General features: G+C 36.1%; 1 protein-coding gene across 2 annotated transcripts in view; it reads left to right on the top strand.

Annotated features, from left to right (window-relative positions):
- The window catches only part of LOC128896225 (protein rhomboid), a 427,225-nt gene that overhangs the window by 333,808 nt on the left and 72,354 nt on the right, over window positions 1–21,063 (top strand). For both annotated transcript variants that reach the window (XM_054159441.1, XM_054159442.1), the window contains one exon: window positions 12,844–12,961. In XM_054159441.1, coding sequence (XP_054015416.1) covers window positions 12,844–12,961 — 118 coding nt within the window. The remainder of the gene's footprint in view (window positions 1–12,843; window positions 12,962–21,063) is intronic.

Genomic DNA, 21,063 nt, shown 5'->3' with positions numbered 1-21,063 from the left:
AGCAGAGGAGTTTTGGAATTTTGTCTGCTAATTTTTGTTTGATTCGTTTTTTTAATGTATATCGTTTACGTAAAGGAGAGGATGAATAGAAGTCTAAAGAAAAACGACTTAATGGAAAAATAAAACTACTAGGGCCATGCTTTAGAAATAGCATGTTATTAAAACAGAAGGTCATACAGCTTCTCTTGAAATACCCTTTACAAAAAAATTAGTGCAAAATTATATTGAAGAATATATATATATATATTTCTTTAATATCTCAAAATGAATATGAATTCGTTGAAAAATGTTATGCATGAAATTTTTCGTTCATTCATTCTCATTTATTTTCGTATTTGAATTATGTATTTAATTAATCACCATCATTATTAACCCTTTGACGAGTAAGCAATTATGGGAAATACACACGGTTTATAAGTATGCTTTGTTCCATAACATAAACAATATTTTATTTCTTATATATATTTGGTTGCATACTTTAATACATAAACTAGTAAGAAATTGTATATATGTTATTTATTTGATAAGTATATTATTTTTATTGTATATCATATTTATTTTTAAGTGAATGTGGAATCTGAAAATTTTGTATGTTATTATTTAATAAAATATTTAAAACAACAAAATACGATGTACTATGGCAGACGAGTACTTACTTCCAAAGTATTAACATTTATTTATTGTGCGGTATTCTTCAAAGCACGGGTATACGCACAATGGAACAACGGCATGCATAGATTGCCAGACCCTTCTAATTAATGTTATTTACTTTCCGTAGTGGACAGATGGAAAGAAATCATGATATAATATCTCGAACTCAATAATAAAGATAACCGAAAGCATAACAAACGATTGAGGCTGTGGATTTCTATTGTGGCTAGATTTACTCTGGACGCACTGGTGCGTCGTTACGCTATCTAGCACACAACAGCCAGGACGCACCGGTGCGTCCGTATTCGTCAGAGGGTTAATATTGCAAGAGTCGTTTCCGTAATATTATAAGAGACTCGGTATAAATGATTATACGATATTGAATTTCCCTGTTTGCTAAAATCTATAAAGAGTCCATCAAAATCAGCCCTATGGAACTGTCAAGTAGAAGGGAAGAACTAATCATTGGCATAATTTTTCTTCATGCTCAATCTGCAAATGTCTGATCTCTTGCTCCCTTGGTACCCTCGGGAAGTATAAATTGTTTTTAACGTTTCTTTTAATAATGTTACGCGATCAAAAACACCGGAAATATTTCTGTAATGGCCCAATAGCGAAGATCATTGAATTTGGGGATTGAGGGGATGACAACCCCTCCTGAGCAGCCTGCATTAGCCATCAAGACGAGTTGTCTGACCGTAATGTATGGCTCTGCACGGCGACTTGGTCATTTGATTGATTGCATTTGATTGCGCGTTATCCAATCGCCTGTATCTATCGTAGATCGTTTATCCCCACGGTTATTGGCTATATCCTATCGTGTATCATTAGCCATTTACCAGCTGCGTAAATGACGTTGATATTTGCTGCCAATGGAATGATGATATTCAATTTTCATTGCTACTATTGTGCAGTGCTGTTTAAACGTAACAAATTTCATCTTGTAAATTTTAATTGGAAAGAATATCATTGGGAATAAATATCTCACAAGATGTCATTGTTTAACTTATAGATCCATCTCTTTAAGTATCATCAAAATTTTCAGCGAAGTAGAAACAACTGTAGAGTCTCCTTCGAGCGAGGAACTGAATTATCATAGGCATAGTTAGGAAAACAGTTTGACGCGAAATTTGAATGGTATGAATAATTGTAGCTCAGACCGCAGTGCTGTTATAAGCTTGAAAGAACGTCATTATTCTAATTTTTAAATGAATCTTCTCTTTTGATTTTCTTAATCCTCTGTACCAGCTCGCGACTATGAAATTACATATTCATTACCTACATTTTAATCTCTAATTTAATCCTGTATAAACGAGTACTGCTTATCTACTTGTTACTCAAGTCCCAAACAGTGAGTGTTTCAAGGGGTAACATCACTCTAGCAGCTGGTAGAAAGGCCTAACTTTGATAATTAATTTTGAGAGTATCGCAAAAGGAATAGGATTTCTTTTTACAGAGTTTATTTAACACATATTGAAGTATGAAACAAGTTGTTGTATTATAATTTTAATACAAAATGGAGGCGGCAGATCGAGTCATCAACATTTACTTTTTTTTAAACCTTTTCACGAGAAAACAGCTTTTTCATCGTGTATAAAATCTGGAACAAAGATCCAAAAAATTTTATAATCTATATACTATTGGCTATAGAAGTACGCAGAGGTTTTTTTTTTAAATCAAAGTTTGTAGAAATAGCGCACTAATCCATTTTTTGGCCAAAATTAAATAGTAAATTGTTAATAAAAATGAAAGTTTAAATTAAATAAAAGACACCCTACGTAAATCGAAATAGCAAATAAATAAATAAAAATGCCAAAAAGTAATTTACTAAAAGATACCACATGATGGAGAGTTATAAAATATAATCTTGACACAAAAATGTATATCTAAAGTTCACAAAAGTGTTAATAAATCTTATTTACCCTTCACAACCTTGCATATTATGTGTCAGTGCTCGTTCTTCGGAAATTAATTCCAACTAGTACAACACTCATGTCTAAATTTAATACGACCGCAAAGGGTTAAAATCTCCCTTTCAATTGGTGGTAGAACCCTCCAAACCAAATACTTAGTTGAGACGTCAAAACATAAATTAAATTCTAGAGGGTTAACTTTATTATAACCCTGATTTAAACTGCGAAAAACCTAAAAGTAGGGAATGAAACGTCTGGAACGCCTCGTTCGCTATTCTATTCTGGTGTTCGTCTACGACAAGGAGTATCATGAATCCTGTTTATTTCTAAGAAGATTGAAACATAACCATCGTGTACGATACTCTGGAAAGAATGCGCCATTACCGCGGTAGACGCGGGTTCAGTTAGTGCATGCGTGGTTTACCGTATGGTCGTACATCATCGGCTGGTTTGCGTCGGTTTAACCACCCTCACCGCCAGTTGCGCCGGTTATCCGAGCATGGTGAGCAAGTCAGAATGATTCAAGCGCCGCGGTCGCCGCATGCTCGCACACAGAACCCTCTTCCACACGGAAACCCTCACTCACAAGGGAGTGGGAAATCGAGAACAATCTCTTGCGGTCGCTAAATCTACAAAACGCGTTATTAATGTTGCCCGCCTGCCATCTTCCGTCCTGTTCAGCCTCTGATCCAAGTAGTAACGACCCGAAATTGGTCAGACATTTTTCATTTCATTGACAAGAGACGTTTGGACGTACCATAGAAGTTCAGAAAATTGTGCAACGTTGTTTGCTAGCAACTTCTAGTTTTCTAGTAGTAGTCGATTGATAACGTAAAAGCATTTTTTCGTTGTTTTCTTAATGTGGAAGAGACGAAGTAATTTTTGAAACAAATGCTGATTTTTCTTTCTCGTGGAATATCGATGGGACGATTAGAGATGATCAAGAATTACTTTTAAACAAAATTGTATTGTAGCAGTCTACAAAATTGCTTATAGTAATTGTTGAAGAGACCTGGGACTTACAAGACATGGATTTTGGGTGGGGGACTCATCTCTCCAACGTTGAAGAAGCGGTATTCGGTCAAGCTTATGAACATTGTACGAAAAAGGAGACGCTTATCATAGTAATCGAAGAGGAAATCAAGTAAGAATTAGTTTAAAGTTGCCAAACATCAAAAGGATATCAAAGATGCAGATGCAAAGAAATATAACAATCAAACCTTCAAAAACATATCAAACTATACAACATTGGAGTAAATGTTTAAAGAAAGATTGCGCTATTAGGTGGGTCGATTCACTTGTAATGGAGGATAAACTACCATTAAGAAAGGGATTTGACAACCAACGCTGAGGATGTTGGGGCTTCAAGTTGCAAACCAGCTCGAATAGTGATGCTCCCTATCCAACTTTTAGTTACTAAAAGGTTTTCTGAAAAGAATGTAATAGACTTGTGATGACAAACTTATTGAATCGCAAGTCTCTTGCATCATCTTCCAAATGTCTGGGAAGAATTAATAAAACTTCACCATTGTATCTAATATGTTGTACCTGTAAAGCGTGGTATTCCACGGACCTAGTTTTTACATCAAAAGATCTTATTACAAGTTTGCAGCCATTAGCTCGCTATTACTCGCGACAAAGGATAAACAAATGATTCTTTGTCGCGAGTAATACCGATTACCAGGTCTCACCACGTGGAGGTTGCTGCGAGTAGAAACTCGCGAGGGAGATAGAAGGAAAAGAAACTTCGGAGGGATGGAATGTTAAAAATAATTAGTGATATAATTATAAAGTGTTGTGAAAGATTACTGTACCAGGAGAGAGCGTACTAGAAGCTGAAAAAACATCGCATGATCAGACTTCGGTTCATCAAATGAATTCACGAAATTCATGGAATCAGTAAAAGGAAAACCTGATTTCGATCCACTCAAGAATTCGCCTCCCTGGCCGATAGTAATATCTTCTCTAAACTCGGATGAAACATCAAGGCGCATCCGGAAGTTACGACCTCGGTGGAGGCGGTTTCCGCGAGGATGACATTAAGGGAAAAGTAATACGTGATGGAGCGCTGGGAATCGAGTGGCGGCAAACGAAGGAGAACGAAGACACTCTTGGAAACGCCGCGGAACAGAGATAAACCGACGAAGAAAGGATTTTCTCAAAGAAGGAAATTGACTTCTGGCAGCGAAGGACACGTGCTCGGACTACGGCGCGGCTGTCTTAGCTGTTAAAGCAAGAGCGTTGGTGCACGTCGTGCCATAAGCTCGTAAACGTGGCTAGCTGTCCAAGAGTCGCTCGTAAAAAAGCTACTGTGTCCAATCGCTCGGTCCCTGTTTCCCATTTGCCCCCAACAACGTTCGCGTCTATTTGCTGCCACCTAAACTCCTGTATTTTTTTTCCTCATACGGTTTCCCACGACTTTCTTCTGATAAACTCGTTGGGCCAGTAGGTAATCACCTGTTCGATATTGTACTCGAACTAAGACATCCTCTGGTAACGATGGAAAGTTGCACTAGCACGCTGAATTCCAAAAACCAATCAGAAATGCTCTTCTCTTTTACCGTCAAAATAGATACAGTAGAAATATGGTGTACTAAGCACCAAAGTAATTGAAAGCAAGTAATCCACAAAGTGATGGAAAAAACCACGCGCCTCTTAAATAGTATTCGTTGCATTAAAGTGAAATTCAAGATAGTAACAGAGATACGTTTTCTAATCAAAATTAACATTTTTTAGGTCATGCATCTTAATGTCGACAGGCTTGCTTCTCTCTTTTCAAATTCACGATACATACTTAAATAGTAAGAAACAGTGAAAATAATTCGTGACAGTTATCAAATCAGGTACCGCGACACTTATCGAAACATTGCTATTGCGTTAAGTTGACTCAAGTGGCTACAGCGACGCAGAAATTCTGAAGAAGTGAAGCCAGAAATGCAACACTGCTTTACCGTCGGTACATGTAACAGGCTCACGAAATATGGGGTATTTAATGACTTTACGGTCGTTTCGGCGAAAATCTTGTTTCCCCGGTGGACGTAGCCGTGGTCTGGCTACGTTTGATTTATCGCGAAATATCCCTTGGCCTCTCAAGGGGAATACAGCGGGACGTCGTCCGGATATGCGCGTGCGGAGTCCTAATAATCTAATATGCCGCGACCTGAGCGCAATTTCATGCTTTCTCGGGCATGCGGTGCACCCTGCCACCCTCAACCCTCTTGCGATCAAACGTCTTTCTGCCCCTCTCCCCCCCCCCCCCCCCCTCCCTTACAACTTTCATTCGCCTTCTCGATTGCCATCTTCCCCTTTACGGTTCCCTTCCCTCTAGATGAAATATATACATACCCACCATTAAGAATATTTTCAGACGGAATTCATGAATTTCAGCCAACGATAAAAAAAAAAGGAGAACGTGAAAAGATCAAATAAAGAATTGAATCGAATATTTGATTACGTATATATTTTGAATACGTCTGGAATAATTGTTGATGAATATATTAAATTAGTAGTACAGTATTGTCTCGAAATAAGCAATTACTTTCTGTCTCGAAATAAGCAACTTGCAATCCCCACTTTTTTATTTGAAGTCGCCTGCCGAGTGAGAGATTCGACAAGAAGTGAAAGTCCCGTGAAAACGAAAAACTGTAAATCTTTCACCGCCGACTGAACAGATTAGTGGAAAGAGCACAGAATATGTGTAATGTTTTCTCTATCTCTGGCGTGTGTATTCTCCGACATATTACTGTTAGTTGTACATATACGTTCTATTCATTCAATTTTACTAGTGCTAAAATGAGAAAGCATGTTATCTTCTATCATTCTCCAAAGTACAACACCTGTGCTCGAGCGATCACTTTATAGTTTACCGCTATACCGAACCCCCTGTTTTGTCTACGGGTTATCCCTCGTCACGCTTGAGAACAAAGTCAAGTCGAACAGCATACCTGTTTCGAAATAAGCAACTCGGTTGGGACCGGCGAGTTGCTTATTTCGAGACAATACTGTACTATTCTTCTAAAAATGAAAGCCTTACGTGGTATTACGAGATAAAATAGGGGGTGCTACTTGGTGCTGTCTCTGGTTTGGGGCACAGTAACAGCTTCTGGCGCCATCTGTGATGACGTCTGTCAACGCCTGATTTAGTACGTGTGTATTAGGAACAAGTCGATTAAGAAGTTAACACAAGTATTTAAACATATTATAACGAACTTATAAATTTATAAACGATTCTATGGAGTTATACCAAATTTATAAATTGATAACGCATTTATGAATGCTATCAATTTATGAACAAAATTGTACATTAACGATCTATTTATAAATTTACAAGTCAATTATAAATTTTTAAACGATTTGTACATTCATACAAAATTTGTAGAATTCATAGATTTGTAGCAAATGGAATATAAATAATGAAAAAATGTTACTCTTCTTGCTTGGATGACTGGTTAGATACGAGATAATTCTCAATCTTTGAATGTAGTCGCTATGTGACATTTATGCAAGGTAAAAATTGTAACATTATATAAGACAGTATTGGATGCATATTTTAATGAAAAAATTAAACAGAAATTCTGTCGTTGCTCTGTCATGAGTTTCGCCGAATTGCATGGAACCCCTTAGTCTATACTTACTTTATTTACTTCCGTGTTTCTGATCGCAGCAGCATTCTCCCAAAAAGCCTTTCCATGGAACGAAATGCTCTGCGATCGACTCGTTTAACGAACCGAAGGAACGATGCCGTCATTGATCGAATATACATATGCATTTCTCTCGTATCTATGTATGTACACCGGGTGTTTCACCTAACTTCATCAAACGAATAATTTCCTGTATTTTCAGTGTTTCACCTCTTGAGCGACGAATTTGAAATGAATTTTTTTATGTTTTAATTGAATATCCGCAAATCAAAACAATTTATATCTGTAGATCGACTTTGACATACAAATCTGCTATGTCACTTTAGTATTGTATATTTTTTTTATTCTAACAAAAAGTATTGTGATTGTAAATAACGGTATATTTGACATAAAAGTAAACGTACACATTCAGTGGCGTCCAACAGTTTCTCGACAGATAGATTTTTCGCTTTATATTCCAAAAGCGATATCACAACTTTGTAAATATGTAGTTTCGGAATAATAAATACAGATAACTTGTTTGGATTGTTTTCTCTCGTTTGGCATACGTTTGTATCTAATATTAGTTAAAATTACTTTAGATATTGCTTTCAGAATATTAAGTGAGTAATCTATCTGTCACTATCCTTCAAGAGATTAACAAAAATCCTTTATTCTTATATGGTTCCATTTTCATTCTCAATAAGGTCATAGGGTGCATACGAAGTTCACCTGGATTTTATTTACACAGTACCTGTTGCATATTAGTATATATTATCCTATACAATCCCTTACGATAAATTCCTCCACCAGTTCAGTTTTTCAAGAACAACAGAGGTCACACGTGGATTTCTTCCTGAAAATAAAATATTTCTGATAACGAAGAAAGCTGAGACACCCTGTATGTACAAAATTCTTTTACCGGTATTGGTGGCTTACATATTCCATTCAGTCAATCGGTTCCAAATCTGCACGCGACCTAGACGATCATCGCAAGATTCGATTTCCTGGCGTCTTTGATCGTGGACGAGTGAAATTGGATTTAAGGACTACTTATCCCTCTTCCTGCTACGAAGACGCGGTACAGAGGATGAGAGGGACGATTCTTATGGAAGTATTATTCCCTAGATGCAGTCGAAGAAATCGTGAAACGTGTTCACATCGGCAACGTTGCCAGGATATTCGCAATAAATACATTTCTTCATTATCCCTGTGCATTGTTACGTGATATTGCCACGAACTGGGGGTGGGGAACGCAACCCTGAGCCTCGATATTCGAGGAAGGTCAATTTTCAAATAGCACAATCAATTCTGACATATACGTAAGGAAAACATTATTTTTGATTTGCTTTTTGATTTCTTGTAAATAGACTTTATTCGTTATCAAAGACTGACATTTTTAAACACTAATGGGTTACATTTTAGTTATTATATCTTCCTCCCCATTGGTTGAAACGTCTTTTATGAAATTAAGTATATTCAATACCGAAGTTTTGTGCGTATAGATTTAAATAAAATTGTACCGTTGGAAAATGCGAATCTGTATTGTATAGCAACTTCTATCGCGTAGATTATTGAGTGACAAGCATTGTCGCGTGATTTTCATCCTTTTATTGGCAAATACATAGTTGCGAGGGGCAGGAATGGAACAACACAATTTAAAACCTGACGAAAATGGCACAGTTTATTGCACGATCTGCTATTGGTCACGTTCGAAAGAACAATGCATTGGTTCGATACGTGTCCTATTGTACTGGCTTAGAAAGAAGAGAGAATCGCCACTCGGATACATGCCGTCCGTCCACGTAGAGGATTATTGGAGGTTTCCCCGACGAGCTTGGTCAAGTGTCTTCCCTCGTGAACATTTTCGCGAGAAAGCCACTAATCACAACTGCAGGCAAACCTTCTATAGACATTTGCAATATATGTATTTTACTATTTAAAATCAAAGATGTCCGAAATTTTATTCCAATACTTACAAAGGAAGTTTAAATTTGTATAGAAAGTAAATTGGTAATTAACTCGTAAAGTTCGTGGAAACCTAATCACAGTACCATTTTCCATTTTGCTCCAAAAATGGATTTAATTATGGAATACACACCTTCTAAATAATTCTAGTTATTTTTGCTAATATTTCGGAAACCATAAGAGATATTGAAACAATTTCAAATAGAAAATAGGGTTTAGAAAACTGGGGTTTAACAGTCTATAACAGCATAGGAAGAAATTTAAACAAAATTTATTTTAAACAGTATTTCACCAACTATATATGTTTTTACTAACCGTTGCATAAAAATTGTGTTCGCAGTTTTGTGGACGTTTTCATACTGTACAGCTATCGTTTAAAGAATTTTCTTCCATCTGTTACCAAATTCGAGTTACTGTGCAATATCGATACGTATTCTGTACTGTGGTCAGGATTGCTACACAATTACGCCCAGAATTCTCGATTGAAATTTGAGAAAATAGTAACTCTTGGTTGAGTAAACGGATTTCAATTTCTGAAACGGGAAACCGCGTGTGATTAGGAGAGTAATTAAAAAAAATATAAAACTATCGAAAGAGTCTGTTTTTTAGTTCTTTTTGTCGGAAAAATATGTAAAAAGATGTCGAAGTTTGAAAAATTCGTACCTCTCTTAATAATAAACATTTTGGCCTGAAACTTTTTTTCGTCTTAAATCTTATAGAACCCTACAAAAAACATTCAGAAATTTTTTCTCCAAAGTGTAAATTAAATTTTTTTTAAATGAAAGAAAGATATTTTTAAAAATTCGCAAAGGGGATACCAGTTAATTTTGTTCAAAACCAAAAATTATCTGTAAATATTATTTTGTACTTTCTCGGTCAAAATGAAGCATATTTCGTTAAATAACACATAAGAGCAATTTCTACTATCTACGAGAAAAAATGCCTAATGAAAAGAAGAAGAGTAGTTTGAAAAAAGTGATTTTTCGAAAAAATGATTTCAATAAAAGACGTAATTTATTAAATGCTGTTTTGTAATTTTAATTTTTATGTAATGAGTAACGGATAAATAATTATGTAGATTTTATTTATTTTTTGATAGTAATATCTGGATAAGAATTTTGTTTCGCAAAACATGATATGATTTGTACCGGGTGAACAATAAATTAAATCTCTTTCATTATTTCTAGTCCTATTAAATCCATTTAAATTATTTTTTTCTTGATTAGACAAACATTAATTTTCCATCTTGGTTCTAATTATATAGCTATTGTCTGCAATATTTAACAATATTTTTCACGGTTCCATTCTTCACCTAACCGCAGTGGTTTTGTTCCGAAAAACCGTCAAAAAAAAATCCTGTTTCTCCCTCTTGAGGGCAACGTTTTGAGGGCGTTCGATCAATCAGCACGGCCCTTTAGTCATTGTGACGAATAATAATGAAGGTTCAATATTGGTGGTCAATGCAATTAATCAGTAACCTCGGAGCGAGCGTTTCTCATCCTATCTTGTTCCAGAGGAGCGTGGCAGACGTCGAGCGCCACGCCACCTGTGCTTGCGAGCAGAGGAAGCGAGAGAAGGAGAGTAGACGACCCCTTTCTCGTTTCCTTGAACCCAGGTATATCAGTCACATCGCTAATTGGAAATCGCTGGTGCGATCTACGGTGTCTCGAGGCGCACTGGCAATTAGGTGTGCGCCTACGGACCTGCCAGCCGCGCACCGAGCCACTATGCATTCGAGATCACCCTTTTTTTCAGACCGCGCACGATATCTCGCGTTTCTGTCCGTCTCCATTTTCACTGATCCCCCCCCCCCCCCCCGAACACGGCTTAGTTTTCCATTTCACGGACACTGGAATCCCCATGCCAGCCAAGAAACTGCGGTTTAGCTGCTTCTGTACTCTTTATGTAGCATAATCTACTAGCGTTGTTTATTATTGACAGTGGGTGGGTGATCTTTTTTTTAACGAGGAAAGCTGGAAAAATTGTTGTAGATTGTTAAAATCGTCTTTAATAGTCGGAATGCGCAAAGGAAAAGTGTAAAACTGAAGAAAAATTAATTAATTTGTTTACTTATTAATTAAATTTTGTTTTAAATATGTAACGGTATCGATATTTCATGCATAAACGTCATGACAAATTTTATAAATTTCTGATGATCCCTTAAACTCATATAACGCGACGTGGTGCTGCACTGCAATGTAAACAAAAAAACTTATATTTCTTTTTGTATCCTGACAATAGTATTCTCGGGACGTTGGTGAGATTTTTCCGATAAAAATAAGTCCAAACACGACTTCATTCGGAATACTGAGATACTGAGACTGAGAATACTGAGAATACGTAGATTTTGCCGATAAAAATAAGTCCAAACACGACTTCATTCGGAATATTGCTAATACGTAGTGAATAATTTTTCAGAATTTACTCGAAGAACGTATCATTAAAGATAATCCGAAAAGAATTGCGTTTGGTTTTATTTTAATCGGTAAATTCTTGGTAATCCATTAATAATGGATTGAAATGATACAATGAAAACTATTGGTCTTCAGCTTGCACTAATGGTTAATTACATAAATGCACGAGCAGCGCCGCTTTGAAGTTGAACCAGCTTCCCTATATCCTGCGTGAATTTTTTGCAAGAAATGCCGAAGCGCTATTTTTGCGCCGCCATGAACTTGAAGGACAAGGGAGATTGATTACTTCTGAATATAGAAGCGCCTCCAGATATCGACAGTTCGAGATAATGAGGAAGTATAGACGGCAGAAGTCTTTCGTAATAGCGCGAAAGTGCTTTTCCTTTTCCTCGCGGTGAAGTTAATTCCTCGTTATTTCACTACCTCTGGCAACGATTAACGAGTGCGCGCGGCGATCCCTTCGCAAGAAAATCATTGCTGGTCGACGACTAGTTCAGAGGATATCCTTGGGCCACCGATGGATTAATTTCAGAACATTGTAACCGCCTGGCGGAAAAATGCTTCTGAACCGTTGATTAAATTTGTGGAATTTCCAATATAATCGAGTGGTATGATCGATGCAATCAATTTTATTAAAGTTTTTAGATGTGAAAACTCATAAACTGTGACCAGAGATTTCCCCGATAGGCTACATTCTTTGTAGAAATTCTGTTAGAATTCAGCTTAGAACGGTGTCTTTCTTGAGCTGCAGTGGCTTTAGTATTACTTAGTAATTATTATAGCTACTATCACGGCAAGTTAAGTAGCCTATACTTTATGTTAGGATGCAAATAAAATCTCATCTGGATCAGATACACATAGTACAAGTTATAGAGAAATCACAAACACATAAATTTTGAATGTGAATAGAAATGAGAACTATGTCGCTACAAATTTGGGTGTTATACTGTCAAGAGAGTTCATAGGTAATAGGTTTAATATTAGTTTTATAATAATTATAAATAATTTTCCACCAATTAAATAGCCTATACTTTTCGTCAGAATACAAAGAACAACTAAACAGAATCTCATCCGAATTGAACAAAAATAATAGAAGTTATAAGAGAATCACTAACGCCGAGATTTTGAATTTTACATTATTGATCATTTACGTGTTAAGCTGGCCCATTTCTGGAGAGCCAGGAAAAGCAATACGCAGAATTATTTATATTCTAGTCTATATTCCTGTCTAAATATAATGGGACATCGGAATCTAATAAAAGTTTATCTTGGTTACAGGATGGTCCGCATGATCGGCGACGAATTCCTAACGGAAGAAAGGGACCGGAAGTATTATGCCGATCATTACACGTGTTGCCCGCCACCTCTCTTCATCATCCTCATCACACTTGTGGAGGTCAGTAGGAACAGTTATTTCATGTAACGTGTGCATCGTGTTACACCTGCGTATAATTGGTGATCCACGATCTTTGATCTCCGCTCCGTAACCTCGAATTAATATATTTTTTAATTAAAATACACCACCAAAAGGTGTGTCACGGGAATAGAAATAAAGCGATGACATGGCGGATTCAAGGTCCGCGTTTTATTAAAAATGCCTTTGACAACGGGAATCTCTATACATTGCCCAGTACTTTGAGCACCATAACTTCACCTTTATGTTGTGTTTTAATTAAGAGAATTAAAAGAAAGTAATGGAAACAGTCTTTCCATTTGCTCTATTTATTATAGAGGACTGCTTTCAGGGATACCTATATCTTGATTACAATGAAGTTTTGTGCTTCGTTTCTTTTCTGTAAAATTATTTTATTAATATATTAATTAATAGATAAGAAATTTGTCAAGATACAATGTTCTATCGATAATTTGATGCACTCTGTCGATAAGACTCGGTAATGTAGAATCCTGAGCGATTGGAGGATTTACCGACAGAGTTTACTTCTACATTACCAGCAAAGCTACCTGCCTTATCAATCGGGTGTTCTATGTTACCGAGTCATAAAAGAAAAATAGAATTGATGCTGAAAATAGGTAGTATCAAAAGGAATAGAGAAAAAGCCATTTAAAGTTTTATGGCATGTTATTCCTTAAAAGACATAACTCCTTAAAATTGCCCCTTCATCGGAGGAAAAATTAAGTGACTCGTTAATGTAATACCCCCATAAGTTGAAATTTGTTTCATTATAAGTACCTATAATGATACCACAATATTATTTGAATATAACTATCAATTTCTCGAATTTTTCAATATAATTTCTCAAATCCATTCGGGACACCCAATACTTTCCAAAAAAAATATTAAAAAATTTGATTTTGTCAAACCTCTGAAGTGGGAAAGATGCCTTAATATCGCGACGGTAGCCAGGTGTTTCGAGGCTGAAAGGAACGCGACGTTTTGTTTTCCTCGTTGTCGCTTAACCGCGTTATTAAATTCGCGCGTGTGAATTTGTTTTCGCTCCGAGCGAAGAATCCGTTGTGTTAAAGTGCGGTCGTTAATTTTCGTTCGCATTGTGCGGCGAGCTGCGAGCCCGCCGGCGGGAACTTTAGGGGGAAAAGTGTAAAATGCCGCACAAGTTCGCATAAAATTGCCGCAACACGCATTATGGTGAGGCATGGTATCTGACTTCATCTTGAATTATCTTGCGGGCAACTAACAGAGAAAATCGTTACTTGCGCGTAACCTGGATGGTTATAGTAAGGTTCGAAACATCAGTCTTCTTTTAAAACATCAAGATCCATCTTGTCAGGCAAATATTGTTACATTATTTTTCATTATTTTTTTAATTTGTAATATTTCAATAACATTTTATTAGTAGGAAATTGTCAATCTTCAATCATTTCTGAGATCATAGGCGTTCGAGTAGCGTTATGTGAACAGATAATATAAAATATGTTTTAAAGGAAAAGTGAACAGCAATTGGTTCGGCGCATGGCAAGCATATGAATTACTGGCGCTTCAGGGAGACGCCATTGCTCTGTAGCGCCATTAACTCGTGTGTTCGTCGTTTGTTAAGACGGTAGCCGATGATCTTACCTTATCCTTCCATGCGCAAAATGACCAAGCAATTCATTTAATCAAATCAGAAGAGATAGTTCCATTTAAAATACAAGTGCAATAGAAAAGATCTCTCTTACAGGATTCACTATTTTTAAACTTCCATTTAGAAAGCTCGTATGTAAAGATTGAACTAAACCAAATCGTTAACCCTGAAAGATGTTAATTTAAAAAAAGAAAGAAAATTCCAATTAAGTGATATATCTTTATTATCATGTTTAGTCCTAAGATGGTTGCCATAATTAGGTATTTTTATTGAAAAAAAAAAAATGTTTATTTTTATAGAGAATTGTCTTTGAAGTAAGTATTCGGATAAGGGATGCGGTATATTGAGAAAAATTGTACACCGTTAATTCATATTATCCTTTAATTTAATAGGGGTTGCGTCGTCGTGGGGTTAGGTTAACGATGGTCTGGAGCGCCACGGTGTCCACAATACGAAGCTTGTCAACCAGCTATCCTCATTATTTTTCTTACTTTCGTGAAAGCTAATGTAATTATCCTTTGCGGCTAGAGTGGCCTGTTCGCGAGATAATGCACGTGTGCAACCGTGTCTCTTTGATGTCGACCGTGTGGGCGCGAAGCATGATTAATCAATTTTTAACGAGTCTAATTCGCGTATGGAGAGTTTCATATATCGTGACAATCTATATACATACACATTAATATATCCGTATGGTTAAACATTATTTTAATCTATTTTTTCTATGAAATTTCGATGTTTTTTTAGATTTATTTAACGACACCAAAAGTGTTCCTTTTCAAAATTTTTGTTTGTTCAAAACATTTCTCAACATATACACATATAATTTTTGTTGTTGTACCTTTCCAATTGAAATTGTAAGATGCTGTTTTAAGTGAGCCGATACAAATATTTTGAAAATACTTCTTTAAAGCAGAAGGCAATATTAACAAATTAAATCAAGATTTAATAATATATACAAACATTAGTATCGATATCAATTGAATTTAAGAATATTTAATTTTAAAGAAATTTTCTGATATTGAATTATACTGAATTTTTTAATATCGAATTGTACTGAACTTTTTATTTATTTATGATAATGTTTTCCGCTAAATCCAAAAAGAGCGTATTTATTAGTGCATTTATTTAAATTGGGCGGATATTTTATTTTTACTTCCTACTTTTGACTATTCTTCTTTTTTTTTAAATCGACATCCACGCGATCAAAGACTGGTAAATAATGAATGATTTTTTTCGCGTACATCGATCGGTTCGGATATCATGGACGCGGATGTACCAATGAATTTTCAACGACAATATTTTGCAACGCTTTACCTCGGTAAATATCGGTGGTTAATTGGAAAGAAAACAATCAACGGTAACACCGCCAGTCTGCAAGCAATAATCTTGTCGTTGCGAATACTCATGGAATTTTGAATTATTCATTATTTTTCTTGGTCGTTTATGGCATCGTTTTTCGATACTTTACTTGCATATTCAGCGTGAAATAGCATATAAAAGAATAGGAAGAAAGATATTGAAATTTTCCTTTAATACGAGAGCTTAGTGTCGCAGCAACTACAAATCAATTATCTGAGAAAGATAACGACTTTTTCTAGTGGGAATAAAAGTTGTGCAAACCTAAATTTAATTAAATCTCTTGAAAGCAATTATTTATTTCGTTAGAAAATTCATTAACAATAATAATAAATAACTGCGTTTGATCTCTGCTCGCTGATAACTCCGCATAGTAGAAATGTTTCGCCGATTAACTTGAAGTCGAATTTCGCTGCAACGTTTCTAAAAGCTTCTAAGCTCATAGAATTTCTTAGGCACGCGATGAAATTCTACGAATCACGGAGTGTCTTAGGTGCGGCGCAGTTATGTATAGGCAAGCTCGTTAATTAAATCCCCAGTTACATCCCGCGGCGCAGACTGCAATCCTGAAACCGTCACGTGTGGCTACCGATCCTGACGAGTGTCGTACCATGCTATAACTGAAACGCGGAGAACGATTTATAAACAAGTTACTAAATTTATAGATTCAATGCGTCATGCATCTTTAAGAATACAAAATAAAAAAATAAGTAAAGAAACAATAAATATTAGGTGTGGAAATTAATTCTGTCCCTTTATTATTCAATCGTTTATAGCTGTAGTTTAAATAAAAATATTTACTTGTTATTTTGTTACGTTAAATAATAATGAAACATATAGGTTGTTTTAACATACAGTTTTCCAACTAATATGTGCTCTCTTGGAATTTGTGACTGAGAGAAGATTAAAAGATGCATGGTTTCTCTTTATAGACAAATTATATTTTTACCTTAGAAAGGCACGGAATTAATTTTTGCGTCTAATGGTTTATCCTGTCATTGTATTGTGTGCTCGTACCGTTATCGAGCACGTTTTATTCTTCTTCCGTTAGAAATAATAATAGTAGTACCAATAATAATTAAGATCGTGGTAAATTTAATAGAAAAATCAATTCGACATTTACATATATATTTTTTTTTTATTAAATAGTAATGAATACATTCCAGGAGGACCTATACAATAAAATTAAAAATATAAGACAATTCCGAATAGAAACATTCTGTAATAAACTCAATTTTCTGAACGATCGAACAAGCACATCTTCACATTAAATAATAATAATAATTGTCCACATGAAATATGTATTTAATAATCCCCTATTGCATAAATTTTATATCGTCATTCGATGAAGAGGTTATTTCTTGATTATTTGTGGATTCATTTATAAGTAACACATTGATTTATTTATGTCTCTATGTTATTTGTACAGGCATAAAATATTCAATGCCCGAATAAAATAATAAGTACTTGAATCTGCAGATCTGTTGGATTTCCCCAATACGAGAATATCGTGCGGAAATTCTACAAAATTTCCTCCGTGAACATTATAAGGATTGTTTTTATAGGTTCCCGATTGGCTACATTATGCAATAGGGGGTGAATTAAATCTCGAAAAATAGTACTCCGCGATAACATCGCAACTGAAACCACGTTATCGAACCAACTGTAGCCCCGCAATCCGCATACGAATAAGAGACCGCACTGCGTGCACATACAGTGTGTTCTTTTTAACATGATCACTTTTCATACTACCTTCGCGTCTAGGTGATGGAAACAAATTTCCGAAAAAGTGTCCGTTTTATAGAGATAATTGTTACAAACGATACATTCCCATAAAGTCATGTTTTTAAATATTTCAAGGTCATAGTTTTAGTATCTCCTCGGTCATCTGTGGTTCTTTTACTCGTGTAGTTTTATTTAATAATTTTACGTCAAAACTGTCGTGAAAATTGCATAAACTACACACATAACGTGCTTTTATTAAATTTCAATATACTATAGATCGCAATAAGCACTTCCTCTCTTTTTAATTACTCGTTTTTTTTATCGTGTTATGTGAAAAATGATACTCTATATATTTAGTGGAGAAACCATGATCCTTGGAATTTCAACAAAACATGTATTCTAAATAATTCCAGTCCAATAGTAAATTTGTACACTCGAAGCAAATACTTTCTTTATCAAACTCTCCCCTTTACCATCTAAAACAACGATAATAACTATTACAGTAAATGTGAAAAGTAACACCCAGTACGTAGAGGAGATATTGTAATTTTAAACGAATCTCTATTAATGCCCATTAGCTATTGGATTAATGCATAATTTACGCATGGCGGAGATTGTCAAATTCGGCACCGTTCTAATTAGAATTTATCGCATTCCACGTGTTTATCTCTTTTCGTTTATCCGTACTCTTGCGCGATACTCGTTTTATTTCACCACCGTAACATCGACCTTGTTTCTCTTAGTTTTTAATACCCGCACTCATCCTCTGTTTCCATTTCCAGACGCGCAGACACGCTGGACAAATATTGCTCAATTCTTTCTCTATTTGTTATTGCAGAATTCGGTTTCCTTTTCTCTGTGCCTTTTCCCGTACTTTCGTGTCCCCGTGTATTTTTTTCCTTCTACAGTTATTTTTCGTCGTAATAATCCCTCTTCGATAGTTCCCTTTGCCCACTCGTTTTTCCAATGTTTCCATGAGCCCGTTCATTTCGAATTCTCTGTCACATTTATTTTTGCATAAGCGTTCATACACACACATGCGCGAACACCTGCACCACGGAAGGCTAACGACACAGATATTTACCGATAGTGTAAGAGCTGCGCTTACGTTCTTCGATAGCCCTTATTACAAACGATTATAGCAGGACTAGGTGGTCTTCATTCGGATATTCGAGTAGGCGAAATCTACGTCGAAATCAGGATACGGGTATTTCAATATCCATATCCAAACATTCGCGCATTGATACGTAGAACAGTGATTTTTGGACAATCGTATGGCGCAACCATGTATACAGTGAAGTTCTTCTTCTCGTCAGTGTTCAGACTGTATTCCTGTCACAAATTATTTCCATCAGTCCTTAGAACTGCTCACACAAGAGTCCCTCGTTAAGTTAGCCCCTCTACTAATGATAAACAAATTTAAACCTTTTGTAAAATACGGTGCCAATTAGGTGCTAATTTATGTTGAAGTCTCGAATTAAGTCCTCGTACCGTTTTGCAGAGAAATTCATCGTAAAAGGGGGAAGGGGTACTAGCTTAGCGTTTTCCTTGCGTAACGAAATTTCTCTGCAAAACGATGCGAGGACTTGATTCAAGGCTTCAGCACTAAATTAGCACCTAATTGGTACATTATTTTGCAATAGGTTTCAATTTATTTATCGTCTAGGGGCTAACTTAACGGGAGTTGACACAAGGTGTATTAAAGAGTCTTCAAAAGAAAATGAACGTCGATGGGAGTATTAAAAATACATACATCTAATGACTTCATGCTTAATTTAAATAAATTCTTAGCGCTCCTTTTGAAAACTCCTTTACAGCATACATACATGGGCAACTCGTGGATCAGATCCAGCTCTCTGCTTTTTATTTATGTAGAGCTTTACACGAAAGCCTTATAAATAGTAAACTGCGGATGTTTATGCATTTATGACAAATGAAAATATCGGTCAATCTATGAAAATGCGTACAAATGGAAAAATATATGAAATATCAACGATAATATATATGTTACACAGTTCAGAAGATAAAACATACTTTCATTTAAGTTTCACGTATTTTTCTGTATCTGTGAACATATTAATTTGCTTAAACATCCGCAGTCTATTTATGATGTAGCAACTTAACTTATTGCATTTAACCTACTTCAGTTAATAATTTGTCTCTCAAACTAGGAAAAGTTTACCCGCTTACTTTTATTTATTTATAAGGGTGCAGAGTCGTATAACTCGACGATAACACCTTTTGTACCATTACATTACACTGTTTCAGATGGTCCTCTTCTACAATAGTTCATTAACACATTCGCGTCCGCTGACGTGAATTCACGTCACTTCAAATTCTATTCTTGGTTATGACAAAATTATGAAAACCTTTTTATTTGATACACTACATATTTACAACGTTGATATTTCAAAACATATTTTATCATTTTTATTTTCGCCTTAACGATACAAATGTGCGATGTACAGCGTCAGAATTGTTTATTTTTGGTAGTACAAACGTAAAATATCTGCCGTTCGCGAATATGTTAATTTCTTTCTTGATATTGCTTCACATTACTTTACACTCTCTTCGTTCTCTGACATCTCCATTAGGGATATCAGTGGTTTGTTGGAATCCACTGGCTACTATCACCTCGTAGCTACTATTAAACATAGCTACATCACTTAAACGTCTAGCAAAGGTAGCTCCTACCTTTGTAACCTACTCGAAAATATTTATACGAATGGACAGAGCGAACCAGTCTTCAGGAACACCCTGTAGGTCGTTCGTACGACAACTATTCAGCTCCGTCTGTTGGTAGGCAAGCGCGCGTGGCTGCTACCATATTTCGTGGCAATGAGCGGCAAACTTTTATCTCGGCCCGTGTAATGCATCAGCGTGTCTGGCTGGTCTCGGTGGCTGGTGCACAGTGGTGCAGAGCTACCATGTAGGTCGACGGTGGGCTGAGGCTTTTTGTCCTTTGGTTTCTCACTTTCCACGGACGCGTCTTTGTCCTTGCGCCCACTGCCCGTACGCCGGGAGCATCTCCCTTGTGCCGGACGGAGTTCTCCACCCGCTTTCCCGTGTTTTCGTGTCTAAGGCACAATGTCTGCCACGTTACTCCGAACAAAATTGCTTCAGAAATGTTTGGCAGGTTGCAGTCGTGTTTTGTGTCTTCGGAAGCTCACGCGTCTAGTTAAAACTAGACTACCACTTTCAAATACAGTCTAACGTAATTTATCTTTCGGGGGAGCACTTGTCGAAGTTGATGTTACGAGGGTCATTCAAATATAAACCGGATTTTTTCTTACAATTTCGAATCGAATTTGTTTTATTGGGGATAGATAAAAATACAAATGGATTGGTATATCTTTCTACGTAGGTTCCTTTAACA

This window comes from Hylaeus anthracinus, unplaced genomic scaffold (assembly GCF_026225885.1).
Source record: "Hylaeus anthracinus isolate JK02 unplaced genomic scaffold, UHH_iyHylAnth1.0_haploid 0, whole genome shotgun sequence".
Lineage (NCBI taxonomy): Eukaryota > Metazoa > Arthropoda > Insecta > Hymenoptera > Colletidae > Hylaeus > Hylaeus anthracinus.
This window is presented reverse-complemented; position numbering and strand designations above follow the sequence as displayed.